The 24064-nt window shown below is 48.7% G+C and overlaps 1 protein-coding gene across 4 annotated transcripts in view; it reads left to right on the top strand.

Annotated features, from left to right (window-relative positions):
• Positions 1–24064, top strand: part of DGLUCY (D-glutamate cyclase) — a 107860-nt gene that overhangs the window by 71417 nt on the left and 12379 nt on the right. For all 4 annotated transcript variants that reach the window (XM_032287642.1, XM_032287641.1, XM_032287643.1 and 1 more), the window contains 4 exons: positions 3741–4001; positions 11857–11956; positions 16940–17088; positions 21139–21258. In XM_032287642.1, coding sequence (XP_032143533.1) covers positions 3741–4001; positions 11857–11956; positions 16940–17088; positions 21139–21258 — 630 coding nt within the window. The remainder of the gene's footprint in view (positions 1–3740; positions 4002–11856; positions 11957–16939; positions 17089–21138; positions 21259–24064) is intronic.

The following is a 24064-nucleotide window of genomic DNA, read 5'->3' as shown; positions in this document are numbered from 1 at the left end:
TTTCACCATGTTGGCCAGGCTGGTCTCAAACTCCTGACCTCAAGTGATCTGCCCACCTTGGCCTCCCAAAGTGCTGGGATTACAGGGGTGAGTCACGCTGCCTGGCCTCTTCTCCCCTTTTATCAGTAGTACTTCATGTTCATTGTAGAAGTATCTGAAAATATATACAAGTAAAGAGGGGATAAAGATTACCAGTATCCCAACACAGTTAACCAGCATTAACAGCAGCATTTGCCTTTAGAGTGATTTTTCTCAGTCTTGAGCCTATGCATGCATGCGTGTGTGTACTGGACTCACACTGTGAAACTGTTTTAGGACTTGCTCTTTTCCTTTTTGATGTACTGTGAACATCTTTCCCTGCCATCAAATGGTCTTCTGCAACAGCAGTCAGCAGTCCCCAAACTTTTTGGCACCAGGGACTGGTTTGGTGGAAGACAGTTTTTCCATGGACAGGAGTTGAGAGGGGGTAGTTTCAGGACGATTCAGGCACATTACATATATTGTGCACTTCATTTTTATTACGATTACATTGCAATATATAATGAATTAATTAAACAACTCAGTATAACGTAGAATCAGTGGGAGCTCTGAGTCTGTTTTCCTGCAGCTAGATGGTTCCATCTGGGGGTGATGGGAGTCAGTGACAGATCGTCAGGCATTAGATTCTCATAAGGAGCGTGCATCCTAGCTCCCTCACATGCGCAGTGCACAGTAGGGTCTGCGCTCCTATGAGAGTCTAATGCCGTAGCTGATCTGACAGGAGATGGGGCTCAGGTGGTGATGCGAGCCATGGGGTGTGACTGGCAACACAGATGAAGCTTCGCCCCTGCTGCTCACCTCCTGCTGCTGGGCCTCATTCCTAACAGGCCCGTGGGTTGGGGACCCCTGTTCTGTTAATACAACAGCCTTTTTAATGTTTGCATAGAATTTCTTTTTTTTTTTTTTTTTTGAGATGGAGTTTTGCTCTTGTTGCCCAGGCTGGAGTGCAATGGCGCGATCTCAGCTCACTGCAGCCGTTGTCTCCTGGGTTCAAGTGATTCTCCTGCCTCAGCCTCCCGAGTAGCTGGGATTACAGGCGCATGCCACCATGCCTGGCTAATTTTGTATTTTTCATAGAGACGGGGTTCCACTATGTTGGCCAGGCTTGTCTCAAGCTCCTGACCTCAGGTGATCCATCCACCTCAGCCTCCTGAAGTGCTGGGTTTACTGGTGTGAGCCACCACGCCTGGCCTAAATTTTCATTTTACAGCCGGGCGTGGTGGCTCAAGCCTGTAATCCCAGCACTTTGGGAGGCCGAGGCAGGTGGATCACGAGGTCAAGAGATCAAGATCATCCTGGTCAACATGGTGAAACCCCATCTCTACTAAAAATACAAAAAATTAGCTGGGCATGGTGGTGCGTGCCTGTAATCCCAGCTACTCAGGAGGCTGAGGCAGGAGAATTGCCTGAACCCAGGAGGCGGAGGTTGCAGTGAGCCGAGATCGCGCCATTGCACTCCAGCCTGGGTAACAAGAGCGAAACTCCATCTCAAAAAAAAAAAAAAAAAAATTTTCATTTTACAGATGTTCCACTATTTTCTTAACATGCTCTTATTTAATACCATAAACAATGCTGTGATGAACATCATTATGGCCAAGTGTGTGAGCTTGCCCATGATGCCTTTGTTAGGAATACTGGGCACGAGAAATGACTTGCTGGCCCTGGTGGAATGTACGTGTCTGAGACACAAATCCCCTCCAGATGGCACCGCCGCCATGCCCACTCGTCCCAGCCCACAACATGAGGGACCGTGTCCCCATGACCCTCCTACACCTGGACCACCTCCCATTCTCCATGTGGGAAAACTGAGGCTCAGAGAGGCCAAGGGACGAGGCCAAGGTCACACAGCTACGATATGCCAGCACCTGGACTGGGGTGCAATAGTTCCCGATCCTAAGTCTGGAACTGCTCCTCCATAACAGAAATCCAAACCCGTGTTGTTTTTTTCATTTGTTTGTTTGTTTTTGATATGGGGTCTTGCTCTTTTGCCCCGGCTAGAGTACAGTGGCACGATCTTGGCTCACTACAACCTCTGCCTCCTGGGTTCAAGTGATTCTCCTGCCTCAGCCTCTTGAGTACCTGGGACTACAGGCGCACACCACCATGCCCAGCTAATGTTTGTATTTTTAGTAGAGACGGGGCTTCCCTATGTTGGCCAGGCTGGTCTCGAACTGCTGACCTCGTGATCCCCCCGCCTCAGCCTCCCAAAGTGCTGAGATTACAGGTGTGAGCCACCGTGCCTAGCCCTACGTCCTTGTCTTAGGGTCTTCTTTGAGGGAATCCCCAACTAAGACAGTACTAGTTCCTCTCCCTCTTATATTTTCCCTGTATTAGTTAGGCTTTGCTAGAGTGCTATAACCAAGAAGCCCCGGGGATTCTTTGCTCAAATACAGCAGAAGCGTGTTTCTCTCTCACATAGCAGGCCAGAGCGGGTCTTCCAGGGTAAGCATCCTGGGTCAGCAGAAAGGGGATCTGCTCCGCCAAGTCACTCAGGGACCTATCAGCTCTCCTGTCATGTCCTGTGACCGCCGGGAAGTTCTGGCTATCAATATTCCAGCCACCAGGAAAAGGGAATGAACTTGGAGGTGCATGTGGGTGGGAGGTGCATGCCAGGCCTGGAGGTGGCACGCGTCACTTCCGTCATGATCCAGTTGAGATAACCTAATCTTGTGGCCACACCTCACCAAAGGGAGGCTGCTCAGCCATTTACCCCTCTCCCCTTCACTGCTGGGGTTGGGGGCAGGGGTAGGATACACTATGGTGAGCAATTTGCAGTCTCCGTCACATCCCTCAAAAAAAAACAAAACAAACTAACTAAAAGCCCAAACTACTCTTACTATAAGTTTCTACTTTAAAAATAATTACTTTTGGCTGGGCTCAGTGGCTCACACCTGTAATCCCAGCATTTTGGGAGGCCAAGGTGAGAAGATAGCTTGAGCCTGGGAGTTTGAGGCCAGCCTGGGCAACATAGCAAGACCCTATCTTTTAAAAAATGCCAAAAAAAATGTGGTGGCATGTGCCTGTGCCTTTGTATTTTCAGTAGGGACGGGGTTTCACCATGTTGGCCAGGCTGGTCTCGAACTCCTGACCTCAAGTGATCTGCCCACCTTGGCCGTGGTAAGCAATTTGCTATCTCTGCCACATCCCTCAGAAAAACAAAGCAAACAAACTAAAAACTCAGCCTGTAGCCCAGCTTCTCAGGAGGCTGAGGTGGGAGGATCACTTGAGCCTGGGAGTTTGAGGCTGCAGTGAGCTATGATCGCGTCACTGCACTACACCCTGGATGACAGAGCGGGACTGTATCATAAATAAATAAATAAGTAAATAAGGGTCAGGTGTCGTGCCTCACGCCTGTAATCCCAACACTTTTGGAGGCTGAGGTGGGCAGATTACCTGAGGTTGGGAGTTCGAGACCAGCCTGACCAACATGAAGAAACGCTGTCTATCCTAAAAATTCAAAAAATTAGCCAGGCGTGGTGGTTCATGCCTGAGATCTCAGCTACTCAGGAGGCTGAGGCAGGAGAATCACTTAAACCCAGGAGGCGAAGGTTGTGGTGAGCCGAGATTGGCCATTGCACTCCAGCCTGGGCAGCAAGAGTGAAACTCTGTCTCAAAAAAATAAAAATAAATAAAAAATAAATAAATACATAAACTTAAAAAATAAAGATAGTTTAAATTCTATTTTATTTTTGTTATTCCAGGCAACCGGGGGATTGGGCACCTGCTCTGTAAAGACGAGCTGCTGAAGGCCTCTCTGTCGCTGTCCCATGCCCGCTCAGTGCTCATCACCACCGGGTTCCCCACGCATTTCAATCATGAGCCTCCGGAAGAGACAGACGGCCCACCTGGAGCTGTTGCTCTGGCCGCCTTCCTGCAGGCCTTGGAGAAAGAGGTCGCCATGATCGTTGACCAGAGAGCCTGGAGCTTGCACCAGAAGATTGTTGAAGACGCTGTTGAGCAAGGTGAGCAGTGAGACGGGCTTGGTCCCTTTCCCCAAACGGGCTTTGTGGATGGAGGCTGGAAGGAATCAGCATCTGCAGCACAGGGCATTTTCCTTCCAGCTCAGAACGATTCCATGATAAGTTGCATAGCCCTATTTTATAGATAAAGAGACTGAGGCTCTGAGAGATCCAGGGGATTTTCCCAGGTGGGATGGTGAGCTGGAATTGGAACTTGGGTCCACCAGGCTCCAAAGCACGGGATCCTTCCTCATACCTGCTGCCCTCTGTTGGGATTTGCTCAGGGTGGCTGGCAAAATATTAGGGAAATACTAGGGAAAGTTATAAGATTACAGCCTCGAACCTTCTGGAAGGCCGAAAGGCTCTAATGGAATGGCAGAAGGCAGCTGATGACCATTCCTAGCCCACTCTGATTCGTTCTGGTGTGTGTGAGTATTCTCGTGTGTGTGAGTGCATTTATTCATCCATCGCTGAGTCAGGGTCTGCAGGACAGACCTCTGAAGGTGGTGATCAGCAGCTCAGATGGTGACCCCCACGTGATACTCATCACAGCTGGCACCCTAACAGGGACACCGACGTGATCGAGGTCTCAGGTGGTGACCCCGATGTGACAGTCGTCATAGCCCTCCCTGTGCAAGGTGAGGAATGAAGTGCTGAGTGCTCTTAGCAAGCTGGGGTAGCCCTGGAGCACCGGAGCTGGAGAGGGCAGTGGAGTAGGAAGTGGCTGCAAGGCTCAGATGTCAGTCCCACCTGGTCATGATGGGCAGGGCTGCACCTGGAGCACCCAGATGGGGGTTATTGCTGCAGGTGTTAGAGACTCGAGGCTGTAATTCCACTGCCCGTGTAACCAGATCAGCCTCAGGCTCAATGTGAACAGCCGCTGCTCACCTCACCCCATCCTGCAGCAAGTGTTATCCAGCATGAGCTGGAAGCCTGGTGAACCTCTCCTGCCTCCTGCTACCAATCGTACCTTCAGAGGTATGTTTTTTCCTTTTAGCATGTAAAAAGGGGTTTAAACCCAGTGAGGCATACCCTAAAGCACCCACTATGTCAGAAGTTTCCAAAAGCCTGTGTCTGTACATGCAGAATGCATTTCATGCCACAAATGTGTGTTGAGCGTGAGTATGTGCCAGGCACTCTGTTCAGTTCCTGAGATCTATCCCTGAACGAAACTGACAACGATCCTGCCCCCACGGAGAGTATCTTCCAGTGGAGCGTGACAGAAAGAAACCACATGAAAGACGAACCCACAGTGTGTTCAAGTGATGGTGCCGTGGGGAAAATGGACCAGGATGAGGAGACTGGAGAGTGAGGGGCTGGGTGGTGGCAGCCGGGAGGGCAGCTGTCACTTTAAACAGGAAGACCTCCTGGAGAAGGCGACTTTTGAGCCCAGACTGCAGGTTGATGATGAGGGTGTGAGGCCTGGACTGGCTGAGGGAGGGGTGTCCCAGGCTGTGGCAGTGGCTGAGGCAGAGGCCATCAGGTGGAGTGAGGGTCCAGTGGGTTTAAGAAAGGGTGACACGCTGGCTGACTGGCCTGGAGTGAATGAGGAAAAGGGAAGCGGGATGGGAGACAGAGAGGCAACAGGGACCAGATGGGGCAGGGCCTCGCAGGACCCTGTGGGCAGCTGGGCTTTTGTTCTGGGTGAGATGTGGAGCCTGGCATTTCGCTGAGTGGGGGACAGCCATGTCCTGTGCAGTTTGTAAGTGATCATTGGGGTGCAGAGACAAGGGTGGAAATGGGAGACTGGTGGGTCATGGAAGGTGGGAGAGGAGGACAGCTTGGAGGGGGTGCTCCATGGTATATGCCTTCAGCCCCACTTCTGATTTCAGCTGCCACTGCGGTGGAAGTTCTGAGTCACACCGAACCGATTGGGCCAGCCACAAGCTAGGGCCCTGCAGGCCCTCTCCAAAGCCATGTGGAATCACTGGCTGATGGCTTCAGGGCCCCCTCAACCCCTGGGGGACAGGACCTGAGGTGTAAGTGACCTGTCTCCTGTCTTTTGGAGACACACAGGCCCTGGTGGAACTGAGGCCCTGCTCCCTAGAGTGACAGGCTTGAAGGTGCACGTTCCCTCCTTCCCAGCCTCACTCTCCCTGTTCCCTCCCACCTGCTTCCTGGCACCATCTCCGGAGAGACCATCTGCACCCAAGTCTCAGGCTCTGGTTTCAAAGGAACCCAAGGAGATGAAAGGTAAAGATACAGAGGGCTGGGGTGTTGTGAGAAGTAGCCAGCTGCTGCATCTGTTTTGCAGGTAGAGTCGGCATGATTTCCAGATGGACTGGATGTGGGTGTGAGGTGGAAGGATCCAGGCTTGCGCTAAGGCTTTTGACCTGGTAGCTGAAAGGATGGAGTTGCCGGGAACTGAGATGGGGAAGACTGGGAGGGCCGCTTTCGGGGTAAATCAAGAGTCCAGGTTAGACATTCGTGCGCTGCTGGAGGGATTGTAAAATGGTGCTGATGCTATGAAAATCAGATGGTGGCCGGGCGCGGTGGCTCACGCCTGTAATCCCAGCACTATGGGAGGCCGAGGCGGGCAGATCACAAGGTCAGGAGATCGAGACCATCCTGGCCAACACACTGAAACCCATCTCTACTAAAAGTACAAAAAATTAGCTGGGTACGGTGGTGGGCACCTGTAATCCTAGCTACTCAGGAGGCTGAAGCAGGAGAATTGCCTGAACCAGGAAGCCAGAGGTTGCTGTGAGCCAAGATGGTGCCACTGCACTCCAGCCTGGTGACAGAGTAAGACCCCGTCAGAAAGAAAGAAAGAAAAAAAGAGAGAGAGGGAGGAAGGGAGGGAGGGAGGGAAGGAAGGACAGAACAGATGGCAGTGGCTCAAAAAATTAAAAATAGCAAATAGCAAATATCATATGATCCAGCAATTCCACTTCTAGGCATATACCCCCAAAAAAGGATCGACTTCCAGGCATATACCCCCAAAAAAGGAAAGTAGCGACTCAAGAGGTATTTGTCCCCTCCATGCTCAGAGCACTTTATTTTCAGTAGTCAAGAGATGAAAGCAAACCCAGTGCCCATCAGTGGACGAATAGATAAACAAAATGTGTATATAATTATCACTCGGCCTTAAAAAGGCAGGAAATTCTGACATGCTACAACGTGGACCAACCTTGAGGACATCATGAGAAGTGGACTAAGCCAGTCACATCGTATGACTCCACTCATGTGATGCGCCTAGAGTGGGCAAACTCATAGGGGAGAAAGTAGAATGGTGGTTGGCAGTGCTGGGGGAGGGGGGAACGCGGAGTTTTATAGAGGTTCAGTCTGGGTTGATGAGAAAGCTCTAGAGGTGAATGGGGGTGATGGTTGCACAATAATGTGAACATACTTTATGCTACTGAACTGTACACTTGAAAATGGCTAAAATAGGCCTGGTGTGGTGGCTCATGCCTGTAATCTCAGCACTTTGGGAGGCTGAGGTGGGTGAATTGCTTGAGGTCAGGAGTTCGAGAACAGCCTGGCCAACATAGCAAAACCCCGTCTCTGCTAAAAACAGAGGTGGTGCACACTTGTAATGCCAGCTACCTGGGAGGCTGAGACACAAGAATCACTTGAACCTGGGAGGCAGAGGTTGTAGTGAGCTGAGATCACACCACTGCACTCCGGCCTCAGTGACAGAGTGAAACTGTGTCTCAAAATAAATAAAGAAAGAAAAAGGCTAAAATGGTAAATTTTACATTGCATGCATTTTACCATAATTTTTTAAAGAATGCAGGTTTGACCCTGTTAGGTATGAGGACATTAGACATACAGTGGAGGGTCAAGGAGGCAGTTGGTGACATATGATGAGAGTTCAGGAGAGCAGCGTGGGCAAGAAGGAGAAATTGGGAGGCTGTCGGCGAGTTGGTGGCTCCCAAGTCAAGATACTGGGTGAGATCACCGTGGGGATAGATGGAGGCAGAGCAAGCCACCCGGGATGGCGTCCTGGGTCTCCCTGTGTTGAGAGGACGAGAAGAAGGCGGAGCAGCCAGCAAGGGAGACAGTGACCTGAGAAGAAGGAGCGGGGCTGAGGCCAGAGGAAAGGCGAGGGGCGGCGTTTCTGCAGAGCAGCGAAAGGCCTCTTTTTCTCTCTCTCTTTTTTATTATACTTTAAGTTCTGGGGTGCATGTGCAGAACATACAGGTTTGTTACATAGGTATCCACGTGCCATGGTGGTTTGCTGCATCCATCACCCTGTCATCTACATTAGGTATTTCTCCTAATGTTATCCCTCCCCTATCCCCCCACCCACTGCTATTCCTCCCTAGCCCCCCACCCCCCAACAGGCCCCAGTGTGTGATATTCCCCTCCCTGTGTTCTCATTGTTCAACACCCACTTATGAGTGAGAACATGCAGTGTTTGGTTTTCTGTTGTGTCAGTTTGCTGAGAATGATGGTTTCCAGCTTTATCCATGTCCCTGCAAAGGACATAAACTCATCCTTGTTTATGGCTGCACAGTATTCCATGGTATATGTGTGCCACATTTTCTTTATCCAGTCTATCATTGATGGGCATTTGGGTTGGTTCCAAGTCTTTGCTATTGTGAACAGTGCCACAATAAACATGCGTGTGCATGTCTTTATAACAGAATGATTTAGCCGGGCGTGGTGGCTCAAGCCTGTATTCCCAGCACTTTGGGAGGCCGAGGCGGGTGGATCACGAGGTCAAGAGATCGAGACCATCCTGGTCAACATGGCGAAACCCTGTCTCTACTAAAAATAGAAAACATTAGCTGGGCATGGTGGCGCATGCCTGTAATCCCAGCTACTCAGGAGGTTGAGGCAGGAGAATTGCCTGAACCCAAGAGGCGGAGGTTGTGGTGAGCCGAGATCGTGCCATTGCACTCCAGCCTAGGTAACAAAAGCGAAACTCCATTTCAAAAAAAAAAAAAAATAGAATGATTTATAATTTGTTGAGTATATACCCAGTAATAGGATTGCTGGATCAAATGGTATTTCTATTTCTACATCCTTGAGGAATTGCCACACTGTTGCACAATGGTTGAACTAATTTACACTCCCACCAACAGTGTAAAAGCGTTCCTATTTCTCCACATCCTCTCCAACATCTGTTGTCTCCAGATTTTTTAATGATCACCATTCTAACTGGCATGAGATAGTATCTCAGTGTGGTTTTGATTTGCATTTCTCTTATGATCAGTGATGATGAGCTTTTTAAAATATATTTGTTGGCTGCAAAAATGTCTTCTTTTGAGAAGTGTCTGTTCATAGCCTTTGCCCACCTTTTGATGGGGTTGTTTTTTTTCTTGTACATTTGTTTAAGTTCTTTGTAGATTCTGGATATTAGCCCTTTGTCAGATGGAGGAAGAGTACCACTCACAGGCCAACCCTCCTTTCCATCTGACAGTGGCATTGCTGGGTATTTTCAGCTGCCCCCTTCCCAGAAGTCACTCTGTCCTCTCTGCTCACCCAACAACCCGGCTTGGGGACACCTGCCAGACTCCACTGAGAGCTGGGTCTTTCCTCTTTTCCTCACAGGAGCTCAGAGGGTGGAATTTGCTATATTGAATTTTGCAGTACTTCCATTACGTGTAGATGAAGAAAGTAAAAGCAATTTGGCCTTTTAATGAAAATTATTTCAGCTTCCTTTTTAATAACCAAAGCCTAGGAAACGTTTTTGAGAGGCTGGGTGCAGTGGCTTATGCCTGTAATCCCAGCACTTTGGGAGGCCGAGGCAGGCAGATCACCTGAGCTCAGGAGTTCGAGACCAGCCTGGCCAACATGGTGAAACCCCATCTATACTAAAAAATACAAACATTAGCTGAGCATGGTGGCATGCACCTACAGTCCCAGCTACTTGGGAGGCTGAGGCAGGAGAACCGCTTGAACTCGGGAGGTGGAGGTTGCAGTGAGCCAAGATTGTGCCACTGCACTCCAGCCTGGGTAAGTGGGCGAGACGCTATCTCAGGAAAAAAAAAAAAAAAGAGTTTTAAAGATGACCAGGCATTGTCATTTATCCCCTGTCTTGAGCATAGACAGACCAAAGAGCTTTCTTTGTAGCTTGGAAGTGGGAACCTCATCTTGCCCGGACCTTCCTTTTTGGGGGTTCTCCTGTATCTTTTCTCGTGTGTGCCCCACTTCAAGATACATTATGTTCCCTGCCTTCCTGAGCTCCCTGGTACTTCTTCTTCCTGGTATCCTATATCCTTGATCCAATTTTGAGACAGTAAGAAAGAAACATCCTTTACTTAGCGCTGACCGTGTGCAAGGTAGCCAGCCAGGTACTCAGCACATGTCACGTCACTGCACTCTCACAGCAGTCCTGGGAGGTGGGTGTTACCCCATTTTGCAGAGGAGCTAACCAATGGCTTCTGTGGCTTGCCCAAGGTCACATAGCTGGGGAATGGTGTGACATTCCCACCGAGGGCTATTTGGCTGTAAGTTCAGCCCCCTTTTCCAGATTGCCAGGCTGCCCCTCACAGCACAGGGAGGGGCTGGGTCATTCCCCTTTGTTGTGACTGTCTCCCAACCCCAAATTCCTGGCTTATGGCTTCGCATGTAGAGCGTTCCATGAGCATCACGGATGACTAACAGCTACTTGCCTTCCGCCTTAGATGTGGGATGGGGCCAGGGAGCGGGGTGAGGAAGGAACCACAGTGGGATTCTTGAAGATTTCTGACAATGATTCTTGTCCTTCACGCCAGCTTGCCCCATTGACCCACTGGGGTAGCAGTGGTGGCTCCCAAAGAGCTCAGGGGCAGCAGCATGGTGGAGTAGCTGGGGGTGGGAGCCGCTGTCTAAACGCTGTGTTTACAGTTCAAGCACGCAGTTGTAACATAGGTGCGGTGTCTCCTTGGCCTGGCTCCACGTGAGGGGTGTGAGGGGCTGATGATGGAGATTGAGGAGCCGGCTGAAGCTCCTCCAAGGCTGCCTGGGCACCCCTCCTGGGCCACAGAGCAGTCTGGGAGCTCCTGCAGGACCAGGTAGACCAGAATGGTGGGTCCAAGAGCCCCTGCCCCTGGCTCCCTGCCGTCTTAAGCTCTGTGTGGAGACTTCACCCTTGGCCAGTGAATACGCCGGGATTCTGCCCCAACCGGCTGTGAGATAGATCATTTAATGAAAACCAAGTTCATTTTATTTCATTTTGGGATTTTTATATATTTCCCACATATTCTAAAACACTATGTATTCTTTTTGTAATTAGAAAAGATCCTATTTTTAAGAGTCTAATTAACTTTGATTCACTTTTGGAAGTCACTCCAGTATAAGTAAGTAACCCAAGGCACAGACTCTGGGAATTTCCTCCAGTTGTTCTTGACCTTCCTTGAAGGTATGCAGGGAGGTAGCCGGTAGGGAGCAGGTGAGAATTTGGGGTGAAAATTGGAGCCATGAAACTGACATATATACATGGTCTTGCCCAAGTTGTTTGGCATCTCTGAGCCTCAGTTTTCCTCCTCTTTAAAATGGGGTAGTGATGTTTTTTTAAAAATCACACCAAGTTGTAAATATTAAACCAGAATGTTCATATCGAGTGCTTAGCAAAGGACTGGCGCACTGTCACTGAGGGCACATAAATGTGTGCCCAGCCCTCGTGATGGCAGTGGGCCAGAATAGGCCACCGTTCTTGTGGTTTTATGGGCATCTCACATGCAGCATTTGTTAGGCTGTATTAGTCCGATTCCGCCCTTTACCCTGTCAACCCTAGAGTTTACCCAGGACCAAAAGTAATCTGAAGTATCCTCTGTGTCGTGGCCGTGGCTTACCTAACATGCTCTGCAGATAGACGTTGTTTAGTAACAGTAATGATACCCTTCAAAGAAGCTTTTGAAAAGCCAATATGAATTCCCAAAATGCAATGCTACAGCTGATGTGTGTCCTGCTTGCCTTTATTTTCAAGGTGTTCTGAAGGCACACATCCCAATATTAACTTACCAAGGTGGATCAGTGGAAGCGGCTCAGGCATTCCTGTGCAAAGACGGGGACCCCCAGACACCTCGGTACGTATGTCCCATCCCAGTTTAAGTGGTTGACAGTGGAAACGCCCATATGCTCTTAGCTTAGCCAACAAAGTGTCTGCACACTCAAGCCCTTCAGAGGGAACAAAGCCATGAGCCAAGGAAGGTGGGTTCTCATGGGCCAGACTAACAAATGAGATGGGGGTTTTTGAGGTGTTCTGGGGGCCTCACAGAGCGTTTCTGGAAATAACAGGTTCCTGGTCAGAACCTGTTACAGAGAGAGACTGTATATCTTCCTGACAGAGGGGAGAGAGAGAATTAAAAAAAAAACCACAAAAACTAGAGGTGTCTTAATCTCAAACTATGGGTCATGACCTGTTAGAGGATAGTGCACTCATTTCAGCTGGGGTATCCGGCCCCTTTGGAAAATGAAATAGAAATACAGCATCATTGTATATCTTGTATGGTAATGGTAAGTACTCTCTCATGAGACTGTGTGTGTGCAAGTGTGTGTATTTCTTACTGTGTGTTATGGTCAAACTTTTTTTTTTATTTTTTGAGATGGAGTCTTGCTTTACCACCCAGGCTGGAGTGCAGTGGCACGATCTCAGCTCATGGCAACCTCTGCCTCCCAGGTTCCAGTCATTCTCCTGCCTCAAGCTCCCAAGCAGCTAGGATTACAGGCGCCTGCCACCACACCCAGCTAATTTTTGTATTTTTAGTAGAGACGGGGTTTCGCCATGTTGGCCACGCTGGTTTCAAACTCCTGACCTTAAGCGATCCACTCACCTGGGCCTCCCAAAGTGTTGGAATTATGGATGTGAGCCACCGCACCTGGCCTATGGTCAAACATTTTGAAAAAATACTCTCTTATAGTATATAGGGATGTGTTTTAGATCTTATGACTTGCTGTATACAATGCTTTGCAAACTTACTTCACAACCACCTATAGTAACACATTTTGTACTGCAAACCAGTACTCATGCACATCAGTGAAATGGAAGTTTCAAAACATTGACTCTTGCTATGTGCAGTGTGCTCTAATATTTTCGATTCTACTCTGTTCTATTCTACTTTTCTGTTTTTTTTGAGACGGGGTTTCTCCATGTTGGTCAGGCTCTTCTCAAACTCTGAACCTCAGGTGATCCACCCATCTCAGCCTCCCAAAGTGCTGGATTATAAACGTGAACCACCACGCCCAGCCTTATTCTACTTTTCAAATAAAAATGCCAATATGGTTCAATAAATGTATTGCATAACCCACTAATAAATGTCTGCTTAGAATTTTTAAATTCTGGTTTTTTGTTTTGTTTTGTTTTGAGACAGAGTATCCATCTGTTGCCCAGGCTGGAGTGCAGTGGTGCAATTTCGGCTCACTGCAACCTCTGCCTCCCGGGTTCAAGTGATTCTCCTGCCTCAGCCTCCCAAGTAGCTGGGATTATAGGTGCCCACCACCACACCCAGCTAATTTTATATTTTTAGTAGAGACAGGGTTTCCCCATGTTGGTCAGGCTGGTCTCAAACTCCCAATCTCAGGTGCACTGCATGCCTCAACCTCCCAAAGTGCTGTGATAACAGGTGTGAGCCACTGCACTGGCCAAAATTCTGTTTTAATGAGCCTTGAGGGTATAGCTAGGTTGCAGCTGCCAGTGGAATCTGGTGTTGATTATGAGAATCCTGAGTCACCAAGGAAAAGTTTGACTGTGGATCTGATGTGCTACTCAAAGCTGCCAGCACATGTGTGGCGCATATTGAAAATGTTTCTATTCCCCAGTAAGAGTTGGCATACAACTGTCAGCAGCTCTATGTCCTAAGGGAGAAACTAGAATACCTTCTTAGGCAAGACACCTGCTGCCTGATGACCTAGGCCCTGCTGTTTGCTGAGTAGCGAGGTGAGCAGATCTGCTTGTGGGGAGAGATGATTCTATTCTCCTTGGGGAAGCCAAATTAACCCTTCCCATGAAGCATGCTTCCCAGGAATGAATAAGTTCCCACTGTAGCTAAATGGATCTGTCTGGATGAGAAAATCATTAGACCCTCGCAATGTATGCAACTGAGGTCTCCTGCGGGAGAAGGTCCAGAAATAGCGTTCTCTCTCCAGAACGGGGAACATGTTAATCTTGACTGCAACTTTGGATCTGTCTTCTCATCCCTACTGATATAGGTCTAAAGTAAATTCAAGTTCAAAGCTCCTTCCTCCTGTTCATTCTGCTTCGCAGTGTCCGCCTTTTCCTGCACCACACTTGTAGCCTCAGGATTCTATTCTAAGACCTACTGATGGTCACCCAGTCAAGGCATGTGTGGTGCGGCCACATTTTAGCACAACCCAAGGATATGGGCAGGCATGTAGATTTTACTTTTAAAAAACATTTATTTAAAAAGCACTCAGAGGCCGGGTGCAGTGGCTCACGCCTATAATCCCAGCACTTTAGGAGGTCAAGGTGAATGGATCACCTGAGGTCAGGAGTTCAAGACCAGCCTGGCCAACATGGTGAAACCCTGTCTTTAATAAAAATACAAAAATTAGCTGGGTGTGCTAGTGCACACCTGTAGTCCCGGCTACTCAAGAGGCTGAAGCTGGGACTACAAGCGTGCACCACCATACCCAGCTAATTTTGTATTTTTAGTAGAGACGGGGTTTCTCCATATTGGTTAGGATGGTCTCGAACTCCCAACCTTAGGTGATCCGCCCGCCTTGGCCTCCCAAAGTGCTGGGATTAGAGGCATGAGCCACTGCACCTGGCCTCTCTCTGAACCATTTTTAAGCTTACACTTCAGTGGCATAAAAGTACACTCACATTACTGTCAGCCGTCATCACCATCCATCTCCAGAACTCTTCATCTTGCAAAACTGAAAGTCTGTGACCCATTCAGCGATAATTCTCCATCTCCTCAACCCAACCTCTGTCAACCATGGTTCTACCTTCTGTCTTTATGAGTTTGACTATTTGAGGCACCGTGTGAAGTGGAGTCATGCAATATTTGTCCTTTGGTTACTACTCATTTCACTTAGCATAATGTCCTCAAAGTGCACTCATGTCACAGCATGTGCCAGAATGCCCTGCCTTTTTAGTAGAATAACGTTCCCCTCTGTGTTTATGCCCCGTGACATTTCTGCGTTCACCCATCAGCGAACACTTGGTTTGCTCCCTGCTCTTGGCTATGATGAATGCTGCTGCTATGAGCATGGGTGGACAAACATCCCCTTGAGTCTTTCGCTTCCCCTGGACATATACCTAGAAGGGAAATTGCTGGACCATATGGTATGCTCTATTTTTAATTTTTTGAGGAATGGACATACTATTTTTTATAGCAGAGTTAAGATTTTTGAAGAACACTGTCTTGGAAGGATTGAGAGAGATGTAAAAGTACAATATGCATATTTTTTGATTTGAGACAGCATCTTGCTCTGTCACCCAGGCTGGAGTGCAGTGGCACAATCTTGGCTCATTGCAGCCTCTGCCTCCTGGGTTCAAGCAATTCTTGTGCCTCAGCCTTCCAAGAAGCTGGGATTACAGGTACCCACCACCACATCTGGCTAATTTTTTGTATTTTTAGTAGAGATGGGGTTTCATCTTGTTGGTCAGGCTGATCTTGAACTCCTGGCCTCAGGTGATCCACTCACCTCAGCCTCCCAAAGTGCTGAGATTACAGGCATGAGCCACTGTGCCAGGCCCTTTTTTTTTTTTTCCTTGAGACAGGGTCTCACTCTGTTACCCAGGCTGGACTGCAGTGGTATGATCTTGGCTCACTGCAACCTCTGCCTCCTGGGCTCAAGTGATTCTCCCACCTTGGCCTCCCAAGGATAGCTGGTACTACAGACACACACCACCACACCTGGTTAATTTCTGTATTTTTTGTAGAGTTGAGGTTTTGCCATGTTGCCCAGGCTCAAGTGATCTGCCTGCCTTGGCCTCCCAAAGAGCTGGGATTACAGGTGTGAGCCACCGTGCCCAGCCTGCTTGTTCTTAAATTGGATTGTCAAAACAATATTCCTGCTAGTAATAATAACAATAACCACCGGAACTAACACTGAGCACTAAGTAGGTTCAGGGCTTCATGACAAACGCCTCCTGTGTATTTTCTTATTTTTCCCTTTGAACACTGTGTGAGATAGACACTATGGTCACGTCACCTTACAGATGCAGAAAATGCAGGTTAGGAAGGATAAGCCATTTGCCCAAGGCCCGTGGCAGGAGGACCTGGAATCAGAACCCAGATGATCTGATGCCACAGCCCACGTTCTGACCACTATGCTATCTGTGCCCCTATTTCTCTGTTTCTATCTAAAGATGTTTACCTTTGTGTTAGACTCATTCCTTTCATCTTTTGAGCCCTTTTCCTTCTGTTTTGTGTCTGTAAACTGAACAAGAGCCCGGAAGGGGCGAGCGGCAGGCCAATAGCAGCCAATACTCCCAGCCTCTCAGGCTGGCTGCTCCTGCTGGACAATGGGAATCCGAGTGGGCACCAGCAATATTCCCATCCCCCATAGCAACCCTCACCACTGGCCGCCTGCTTTTATAGCCTCTGACCCTACCTAAGTAATTGCTGAGGATTCCAGTGCTGTGTTTTTGTTTTTTTTTTTAGACCGAGTCTCACTCTGTCACACAGGCTGGAGTGCAGTGGTGCAATCTCAGCTCACTGCAACCTCCACCTCCAGGGTTCAAGCAATCCTACTGCATCAGCCTCCTGAGTAGCTGGGACTACAAGCACCCGCCACCACGCCTGGCTAATTTTTTAATAGAGATGGGATTTCGCCATATTGGCCATACTGTTCTCAAACTCCTGCCTCGGCCTCCCAAAGTGCTGGGATTATAGGCGTGAACCACCATGCTGTATCTTAAACTGATTTGATACACTAGTCCCCAGCACAGGTCCTGGCCCAGAGTAGGTGTGCCACCAAGTTCTGCAGGAAGGAGGGAATCAAGGAAAGAGAGAAGCGTCCTTCACCACAAACACAAGAGGCATGACCCAGGAAAGCAGCCTCCTCTCTGTAAGGACCCTCTGACCCTTGCTTCCTGGCAGATTTGACCACCTGGTGGCCATAGAGCGCACTGGAAGGGCTGCTGATGGCAATTACTACAATGCAAGGAAGATGAACGTCAAGCACTTGGCTGACCCCATTGACGATCTTTTCCTTGCTGCAAAGAAGATTCCTGGAATCTCATCAACTGGTAAGTACGGAGCACTGGGAATGCAAAAAGAATGTGTCTCCACTAAGTGTCTTTTTTTTTTTTTTTTTTTTTTAAAACGGGGTTTCCCCTTTGTTACCCAGGTTGGAGTGCAATGGCGCGATCTCGGCTCACCGCAACCTCCGCCTCCTGGGTTCAGGCAATTCTCCTGCCTCAGCCTCCTGAGTAGCTGGGATTACAGGCACGCGCCACCATGCCCAGCTAATTTTTTGTATTTTTAGTAGAGACGGGGTTTCACCATGTTGACCAGGATGGTCTTGATCTCTTGACCTCGTGATCCACCTGCCTCAGCCTCCCAAAGTGCTGGGATTACAGGCTTGAGCCACCGCGCCCGGCCACTAAGTGTCTTTTTAATTTGTTGTTATGGAGTCTTGTTCTGTCACCCAGGCTGGGGTGCAGTGGCACGATCTTGGCTCACTGCAGCCTTCGCCTCCTGAGTTCAAGCGATTCTCTTGCCTCAGCCTCCCAAGTAGCTGGGATTACAGGCGTGCACCACTACGCCTGGCTAATTTTTGAATGTGTAGTAGAGACAAGGTTTTACCATGTTGGCCAGGCTGGTCTCAAGCTCCTAACGCAAATGATCCACCTGCCTCAGCCTCCCAAAGTGCTGGGACACAGGTGTTAGCCACCATGCTCGGCCTAAGTGTCCTTTTATTGGCTATTAAACATGTGACCAGAAAGAGTTACATGGGGACCATCATTTTCTACTGCAAAGACGGTCTTTGTTCATTATGGTTGGTATAGACACTAATGACACGGCCATTTAGAAATCCAACATCCCCACAAGCAAGGAAGGGAAATGACACTTAACTGAGCATATTCTATTTGCCTGCCTCTAAAGTGATAAAACTAATATTAGAGGCTGAGGTGGGTGGATCACCTGAGCTCAGGAGTTCAAGACCAGCCTGGCCAACATGGCGAAACCCCATCTCTACTACAAATACAAAAAAATGAGCCCAGCGTGGTGGTGGGCACCTGTAATTCCAATTACTCAGGAGGCTGAGGCAGGAGAATCGCTTGAACCTGGGAGGTGGAGGTTGCAGTGAACCGAAATTGCACCATTGCACTCCAGCCTGGGCAACAAGAGCAAGACCCTGTCTCAAAATAATAATAATAATAATATGATAATTTGTGTTTGTACAGAACTTTATACTTTTCCAAGAGGCTTCACATTCATTGTAGTGTTGAAGCCTCTAGGGAAACCCCATGGGGCAGGTAAAGTGAGTCTTGGCAGGTTTTCCCAGATCGCCCAGCTAATTAGTGCTGCTGGTAGCATTAGGGGCAGACTGCAGCTTCCTAGGGCCCCAGCCCATTATCAGGGAACCTTGCCTTTAAAAGTTGCTGAAAGTCTTAGTGTAAGCCCCAAGAAGAACCTTTCTTCCCTCCGGGTGGTCTCAGGCCCTGGGGTAATGAAGGCTTGTTTGTCATTCCATGTTTCCCAGACTCATTAGTCTCCTTTGGCTTTTGAGGTTTTGAAAAGACAGTGAGAGCCTCCTGGGATTAAATTTTCTCAACTGATTAGAAAGTTTCTGCAAATCGCCCTGGCCTTTCCCAGAAGAGGCCGTGGGTGTGGTGCACACAGTGTGGTTGGCTTCCAGCTTCCTGTCCCTCAGTCTGGGCAAGCGGAGAACCTCAGCCTGTGGGGGAGGGGTTCTCAGGGTGGAGAAGAAAGAGGTCTCTGTGGCTACAGGAGCAAACAGGGTCTGAGGGAGTGGCTAGAGCAATCCCATTCTCCCGTGCCCACAGTGGGACGCCCATCTGTGCTGTGATGACCCTGAGATCCCAGAGGAAGCAGGCGGCGCTGGCCATTCTTGGCTTTGAACTGCCCCCTTTGTCAACCCCTGGGCCCTTCTCAAAGCTTCAGGAGCCCAGTTCCCTGCTGTGGCCCCCCCAGACCCTCCTGCCCAGCAAGGCTACCTCCTGAATTTTTCTTTTTCTCTTCTTCTCCGTCAAAACCCCTCTTCCTCAGGTTCCATGGGCAACTCCCATGTCATGGGCACAGTGTTCAATTGAGAATCAAGTCACCTGGGTTTAAGCCTCCATCTTCCACTGACTGCCCAGGTACTTCCCCCATCAGGGACTGCCAGCTCTGTACAGTGAGGATCATGATACCCATGACAGGCTGGATGTGAAGCCCAAATGAGATGAAAGTCCTGAGATGCTAAAAAGAGACAGCTATAGCCAAGATACCAGTGTTACATGGTGGGTATTATTCCCCTCATTCAGTGGGCTGTCATAGATCTAGAGGACTGTTCTGAGAAAAACTGTGGAAATCTAAGGTGTTTGGTCTTTCACAATTGTGTCATTCTTTTGGCCAAATCCATGCCCTGATGCTTGAGATGGATCAACTCTAGTTCCCCCTCCACCATCCTACAACGAACACTAGCCTCTCACAGAATTCTTCCACATCTTTCAAGCCTTTGTAGGAGCAGACACAAAAACAATGAGGTACCTGTTCTGCAGGCTTGTAGGCCTGGGGAGTCCAGCCCTCTGGCCTTGAGGCGCTCAGACAGGTGCATTGCATGAAAGGTTATTGAGACAGCTGCAACCCTCTTCTAGAGGCAGATTCAGCTGCACATCTAGTTTACAGAATCCTCTAGAAATACCTGGACACGGGAGCTGTGTCCCCAGATCTATAGCATCAGCTCAAAGGGTACAAGCTTCAGGGCTTGCTAGGTTGTTTTTTTTTTTTTTTTTTTTTTTTTTTCGAGATGGAGCCTTGCTCTGTTGCCCAGGCTAGAGTGTTGTGGCGTGATCACAGCTCCCTACAACATCCACCTCCCAGGTTCAAGCAATTTCCCTGCCTCAGCCTCCGCAGTAGCTGGGACTACAGGCATGCGCCACAATGCCTGGCTAATTTTTGTATTTTTAATAGAGACCAGGTTTTGCCATATTGGCCAGGCTGGTCTCAAACTCCTGGACTAAAGTATCTGCTTGCCTCGGCCTCCCAAAGGGCTGGGATTACAGGCATGAGTCACTGCGCTCAGACTAGATTTTTAAATCTTATCCATACAAGGGTAGAGGTACCTGTTAATTATTTTTAGCCAATCCACCTATCTTGAACACCATTTATTTCACCAATGAATTAAATCATTTCTAATATGTATTTATTCTAGCATTCATTTATTATGCTAATTAACAAATTCTCTGATGCAGACTATCAGATGGGCCGCAAGACTGTGGGTCTGTGGGCTCTTTCTTTTTTTTTTTTTTTTTTTTGAAAAGGTATTCAGCTCTGTTGCCCAGGCTAGAGTACAGTGGCTCGATCTCAGCTGACTGCAACCTCCACTTCCTGGGTTCAAGTGATTCTTCTGCCTCAGCCTCCTGAGTAGCTGGGATATTACAGGTGCACACCACCACGCCTGGCTAATTTTGTATTTTTAGTAGAAACGAGGTTTCTCCATGTTGATCAGGCTGGTCTCGAACTCCTGACCTCAGGTGATCCGCCCACCTCAGCCTCCCAAAGTTTTGGGATTATAGGCATGAGCCACCACTCCTGGCCTGTGGGCTCTTTCAAATGCTCACTAACCAGCCTTGGAGTGTGTCTTCCTGATTCGGACATTTCAGATGTTAACCAGGCACCCCTCTGGTATACATTAAAATGAACTAAAACACATACATTTCACATTCTTTCAGGAGAAGCCTTTAAAGTAAGTTCTAGAACTGACTTTGCACCAGATCCCCCCAGGGGCTCAGTGAGCGGGAGCCACTGGAAGAGATGTCCTAAGTGTCACCATACACACATCTCCCATGGGCCTGGCACCAAGAGCATAGAACGTGCTCCATCTTGGCCGGAGAATGTGACCCAAAAGGGGACATGCCCACACTGTGGTGTGTTCCAAACTTGGACTCGTTTTTAACTAAGGAAGTTTCTAGAACGGAAGTACCACAACTCCTGGTTGTCTGAAAATGTATCCAGAGCCAACCTCTTCGCCCACCCAAAGACAACAGGCACATGTGGGGTTGCCTCACCCCAGGCCACTTCCATTTAGCCCTGGTCCTGTGCACTGACTCAGTTCTCCTTCCCTTCAGGAGTTGGTGACGGAGGCAACGAGCTGGGGATGGGCAAAGTCAAGGAGGCTGTGAGGAGGCACATACGGAACGGGGATGTCATTGCCTGCGACGTGGAGGCTGACTTTGCCGTCATTGCTGGTAAGCACTAGGATGGCCACCCAGTTGGGCTGGCTACCCAAGGTGAGAGACCTCGCCTGGAGCCTGACCAGGCCAGAAGCTCTTCTTCTCTACGAGTGGTCCAGAGGGCACCAGAGCAGGAAGGGGAGGTGGTGCTTAGCCTCTGGCCTTTCATTCAGTCATTCAACAAACATTTACAGTGTGCCAGGCAGTGTCCTGAGCACTGGGGTTATAGCTGCAATGACCCTGCTCCACAGAGCTCCCATTCTAGGATTGGGAGAGTCAGAATGAGCCCTGACAAATAAATGCATCGGATGATTCTAAAGAGTAATAAGAGCTTTGGGGGCAATAGTACAGGCAGCCGAGAAGGTGATGGGAGGGCCACTTCAGATCGGCGGTCAGGAAAGCCTTTCTGAAGAGAGTCAGCCGCGCTTTTATCTGCATGGACAGTAAGAAAGCCGTCTGGTAGGTGTTTGGAGGATGCAAGAAACTTTCCACCTTCCCTTTCACCTGCTTCTGGCTTGGGCGGCGCTGCGCCTCCCCACTGCTGCCCCTCTCCTGCAGGACCCACCTTTCCTGCATCCGGATCCTTCTAGGTCTGGCCTTCCTCCTTTGACCTTACCACAAATTTGAAGAAAATTGGCAGATATGGGCCAGGCACGGTGGCTCACACCTGCAATCCCAGCATTTTGGGAAGCCGAGGCAGGCGGATCACCTGAGGTCAGGAGTTCACGACCAGCCTGCCAAATATGGTGAATCCCCACCTCTACTAAAAATACAAAAAAAAAAAAAAAAATTAGCCGGGTTTGGTGGCACACACCTGTAATCTCAGCTACTTGGGAGGCTGAGGCAAGAGAATCACTTGAACCCAGGAGTCAGAGGGTGCAGTGAGCCAAGATTGTGCCATTGCACTCCAGCCTGGGAGAAAGAATGGGACTCCGTCTCAAAAAATAATAAAAATAATAATGAAAATTGGCAGATATCTGAGAAAGGCTCTCCTAAATCACAGTTGTAGCCTGGAGAGAAATGGAACCTCGTGGGAACCAGTGCCAGGTGGGAAAACCTGGATCGTAATTGAGAAATGGCTAAAGGCTAAGAACGGGCAAGTATGAGCGTTTAAAACTCCAGAAGACTCAGTGGTCTGGGACCCTCGTGCTCCTGAGTTTTGCCTCTGGGCACTCAACCAAGTTCTCATAGTGAATATCAGAGAAAAATCTCCTCATGCTTGGCATCAGGGGAAGGGAAAAGTGAGTCATTTTCAAGTAGGCCAGGCCATTCTATTCTTCTTGTTCTTCTTTTTCTTTTTTTCTTTTGAGACTGAGTCTTGCTCTGTCACCCAGGCTGAAGTGCAGTGGCACCATCTCAGCTCACTGCAAACTCTGCCTCCTGGGTTCAAGTGATTCTCCTGCCTCAGCCTCCTGAGTAGCTGGGATTACAGGCACGCGCCACCACACCTGGCTAATTTTGTATATTTTTAGTAGAGACAGGATTTCACCACGTTGGCCACACTGGTCTCGAACTTCTGACCTCAAGTGATCCACCTGCCTCAGCCTCCAAAAGTGCTGGGATTACAGGTGTGAGCCACCAGGCCCAGCTGATTATAACTTTTTAGATACAACACCAAAGGCATCATCTATGAAAGAAACTTCACTAAAATTTCAAGCTTCTGCCCTGCAAATGGCAATGTTAAGAGGAGGAGGTTGAGTGCAGTGGCTCGTAGCTACATTCCTAACACTTTGGGAGACCAAGGCAGGAGGACCATTCGAAGCTAGGAGTTTGAGGCCAGACTGGGCAATGTAGCAAGAACTTTTCTCTACAAAAAAACATTTTTTTTTGAGGCAGAGTCTTGGTCTTTCGCAAGGGGCCAGGCTGGAGTGCAGTGGCGCAATCTCGGCTCACTGCAACCTCCGCCTCCTGGGTTCAAGCAATTCTCCTGCCTCAGCCTCCCAAGTAGCTGGGACTACAGGCACATACCACCATGCCCAGCTAAATTTTGTATTTTTATTAGAGACGGGGTTTTACCATGTTGGCCAGGATGGTCTCGATCTCTTGACCTTGTGATCCGCCCGTCTCGGCCTCCCAAAGTGCTGGGATTACAGGCGTGAGCCACCGCGCCCAGCCCAAAAAATTTTTAAAATATTAGCTGGGCTTAGTGGCATCTCTGTCTGTTTCCCAGTTTTCAAATGGAGACAATAATGACCCTATACCTCAAAGCTTGTTGTGAGGACTTCAAGAGCTAGTCTATGTAAGGCATTTACAACAGTTCCACATGTTATAAACATTCAATCAAAGAAGATACTCCATTCTATTGAATATAAGATGTCATTGACAGCCACAGTGGCTCATGCCTGTAATCCCAGTACTTTGCGAAGCCAAGGCAGGAGGATCACTTGAGTCCAAGGGTTCCAGGTTACAGTGAGCTGTGATTGTGCCACTGGACAACAGCCTGGGTGACAGAGTGTGACACTGTTTTTATTAAAAAACAAAAAAACAGGCACAGTGGCTCATGCCTCTAATCCTAGCACTTTGGGAGGCCGAGGTGGCCCAGAGTTCAAGACCAGCCTGGCCAACGTGGTAAAACTCCATCTCTACTAAAAATACAAAAATTAGCACCTGAAGTCCCAGCTACTAATGAGACTGAGGGAGGAGAATCGCTTGAACCCAGGGGGTAGAGGTTGCAGTGAGCTGAGATCAAGCCACTACACTCCAGCCTACGTGACAGAGCAAGACTCTGTCTCAAAAAAAAAAAAAAAAAAGATGTAATTGATTATGAGCATTACCAATAATTTACATACTACTAAGAAATGAAAACACAACCAATTATAAC

The sequence above is a fragment of the Sapajus apella genome, unplaced genomic scaffold, assembly GCF_009761245.1.
Source record: "Sapajus apella isolate SASKATOON/1434 unplaced genomic scaffold, GSC_monkey_1.0 scaffold20, whole genome shotgun sequence".
Classification (NCBI taxonomy): Eukaryota; Metazoa; Chordata; class Mammalia; order Primates; family Cebidae; genus Sapajus; species Sapajus apella.
This window is presented reverse-complemented; position numbering and strand designations above follow the sequence as displayed.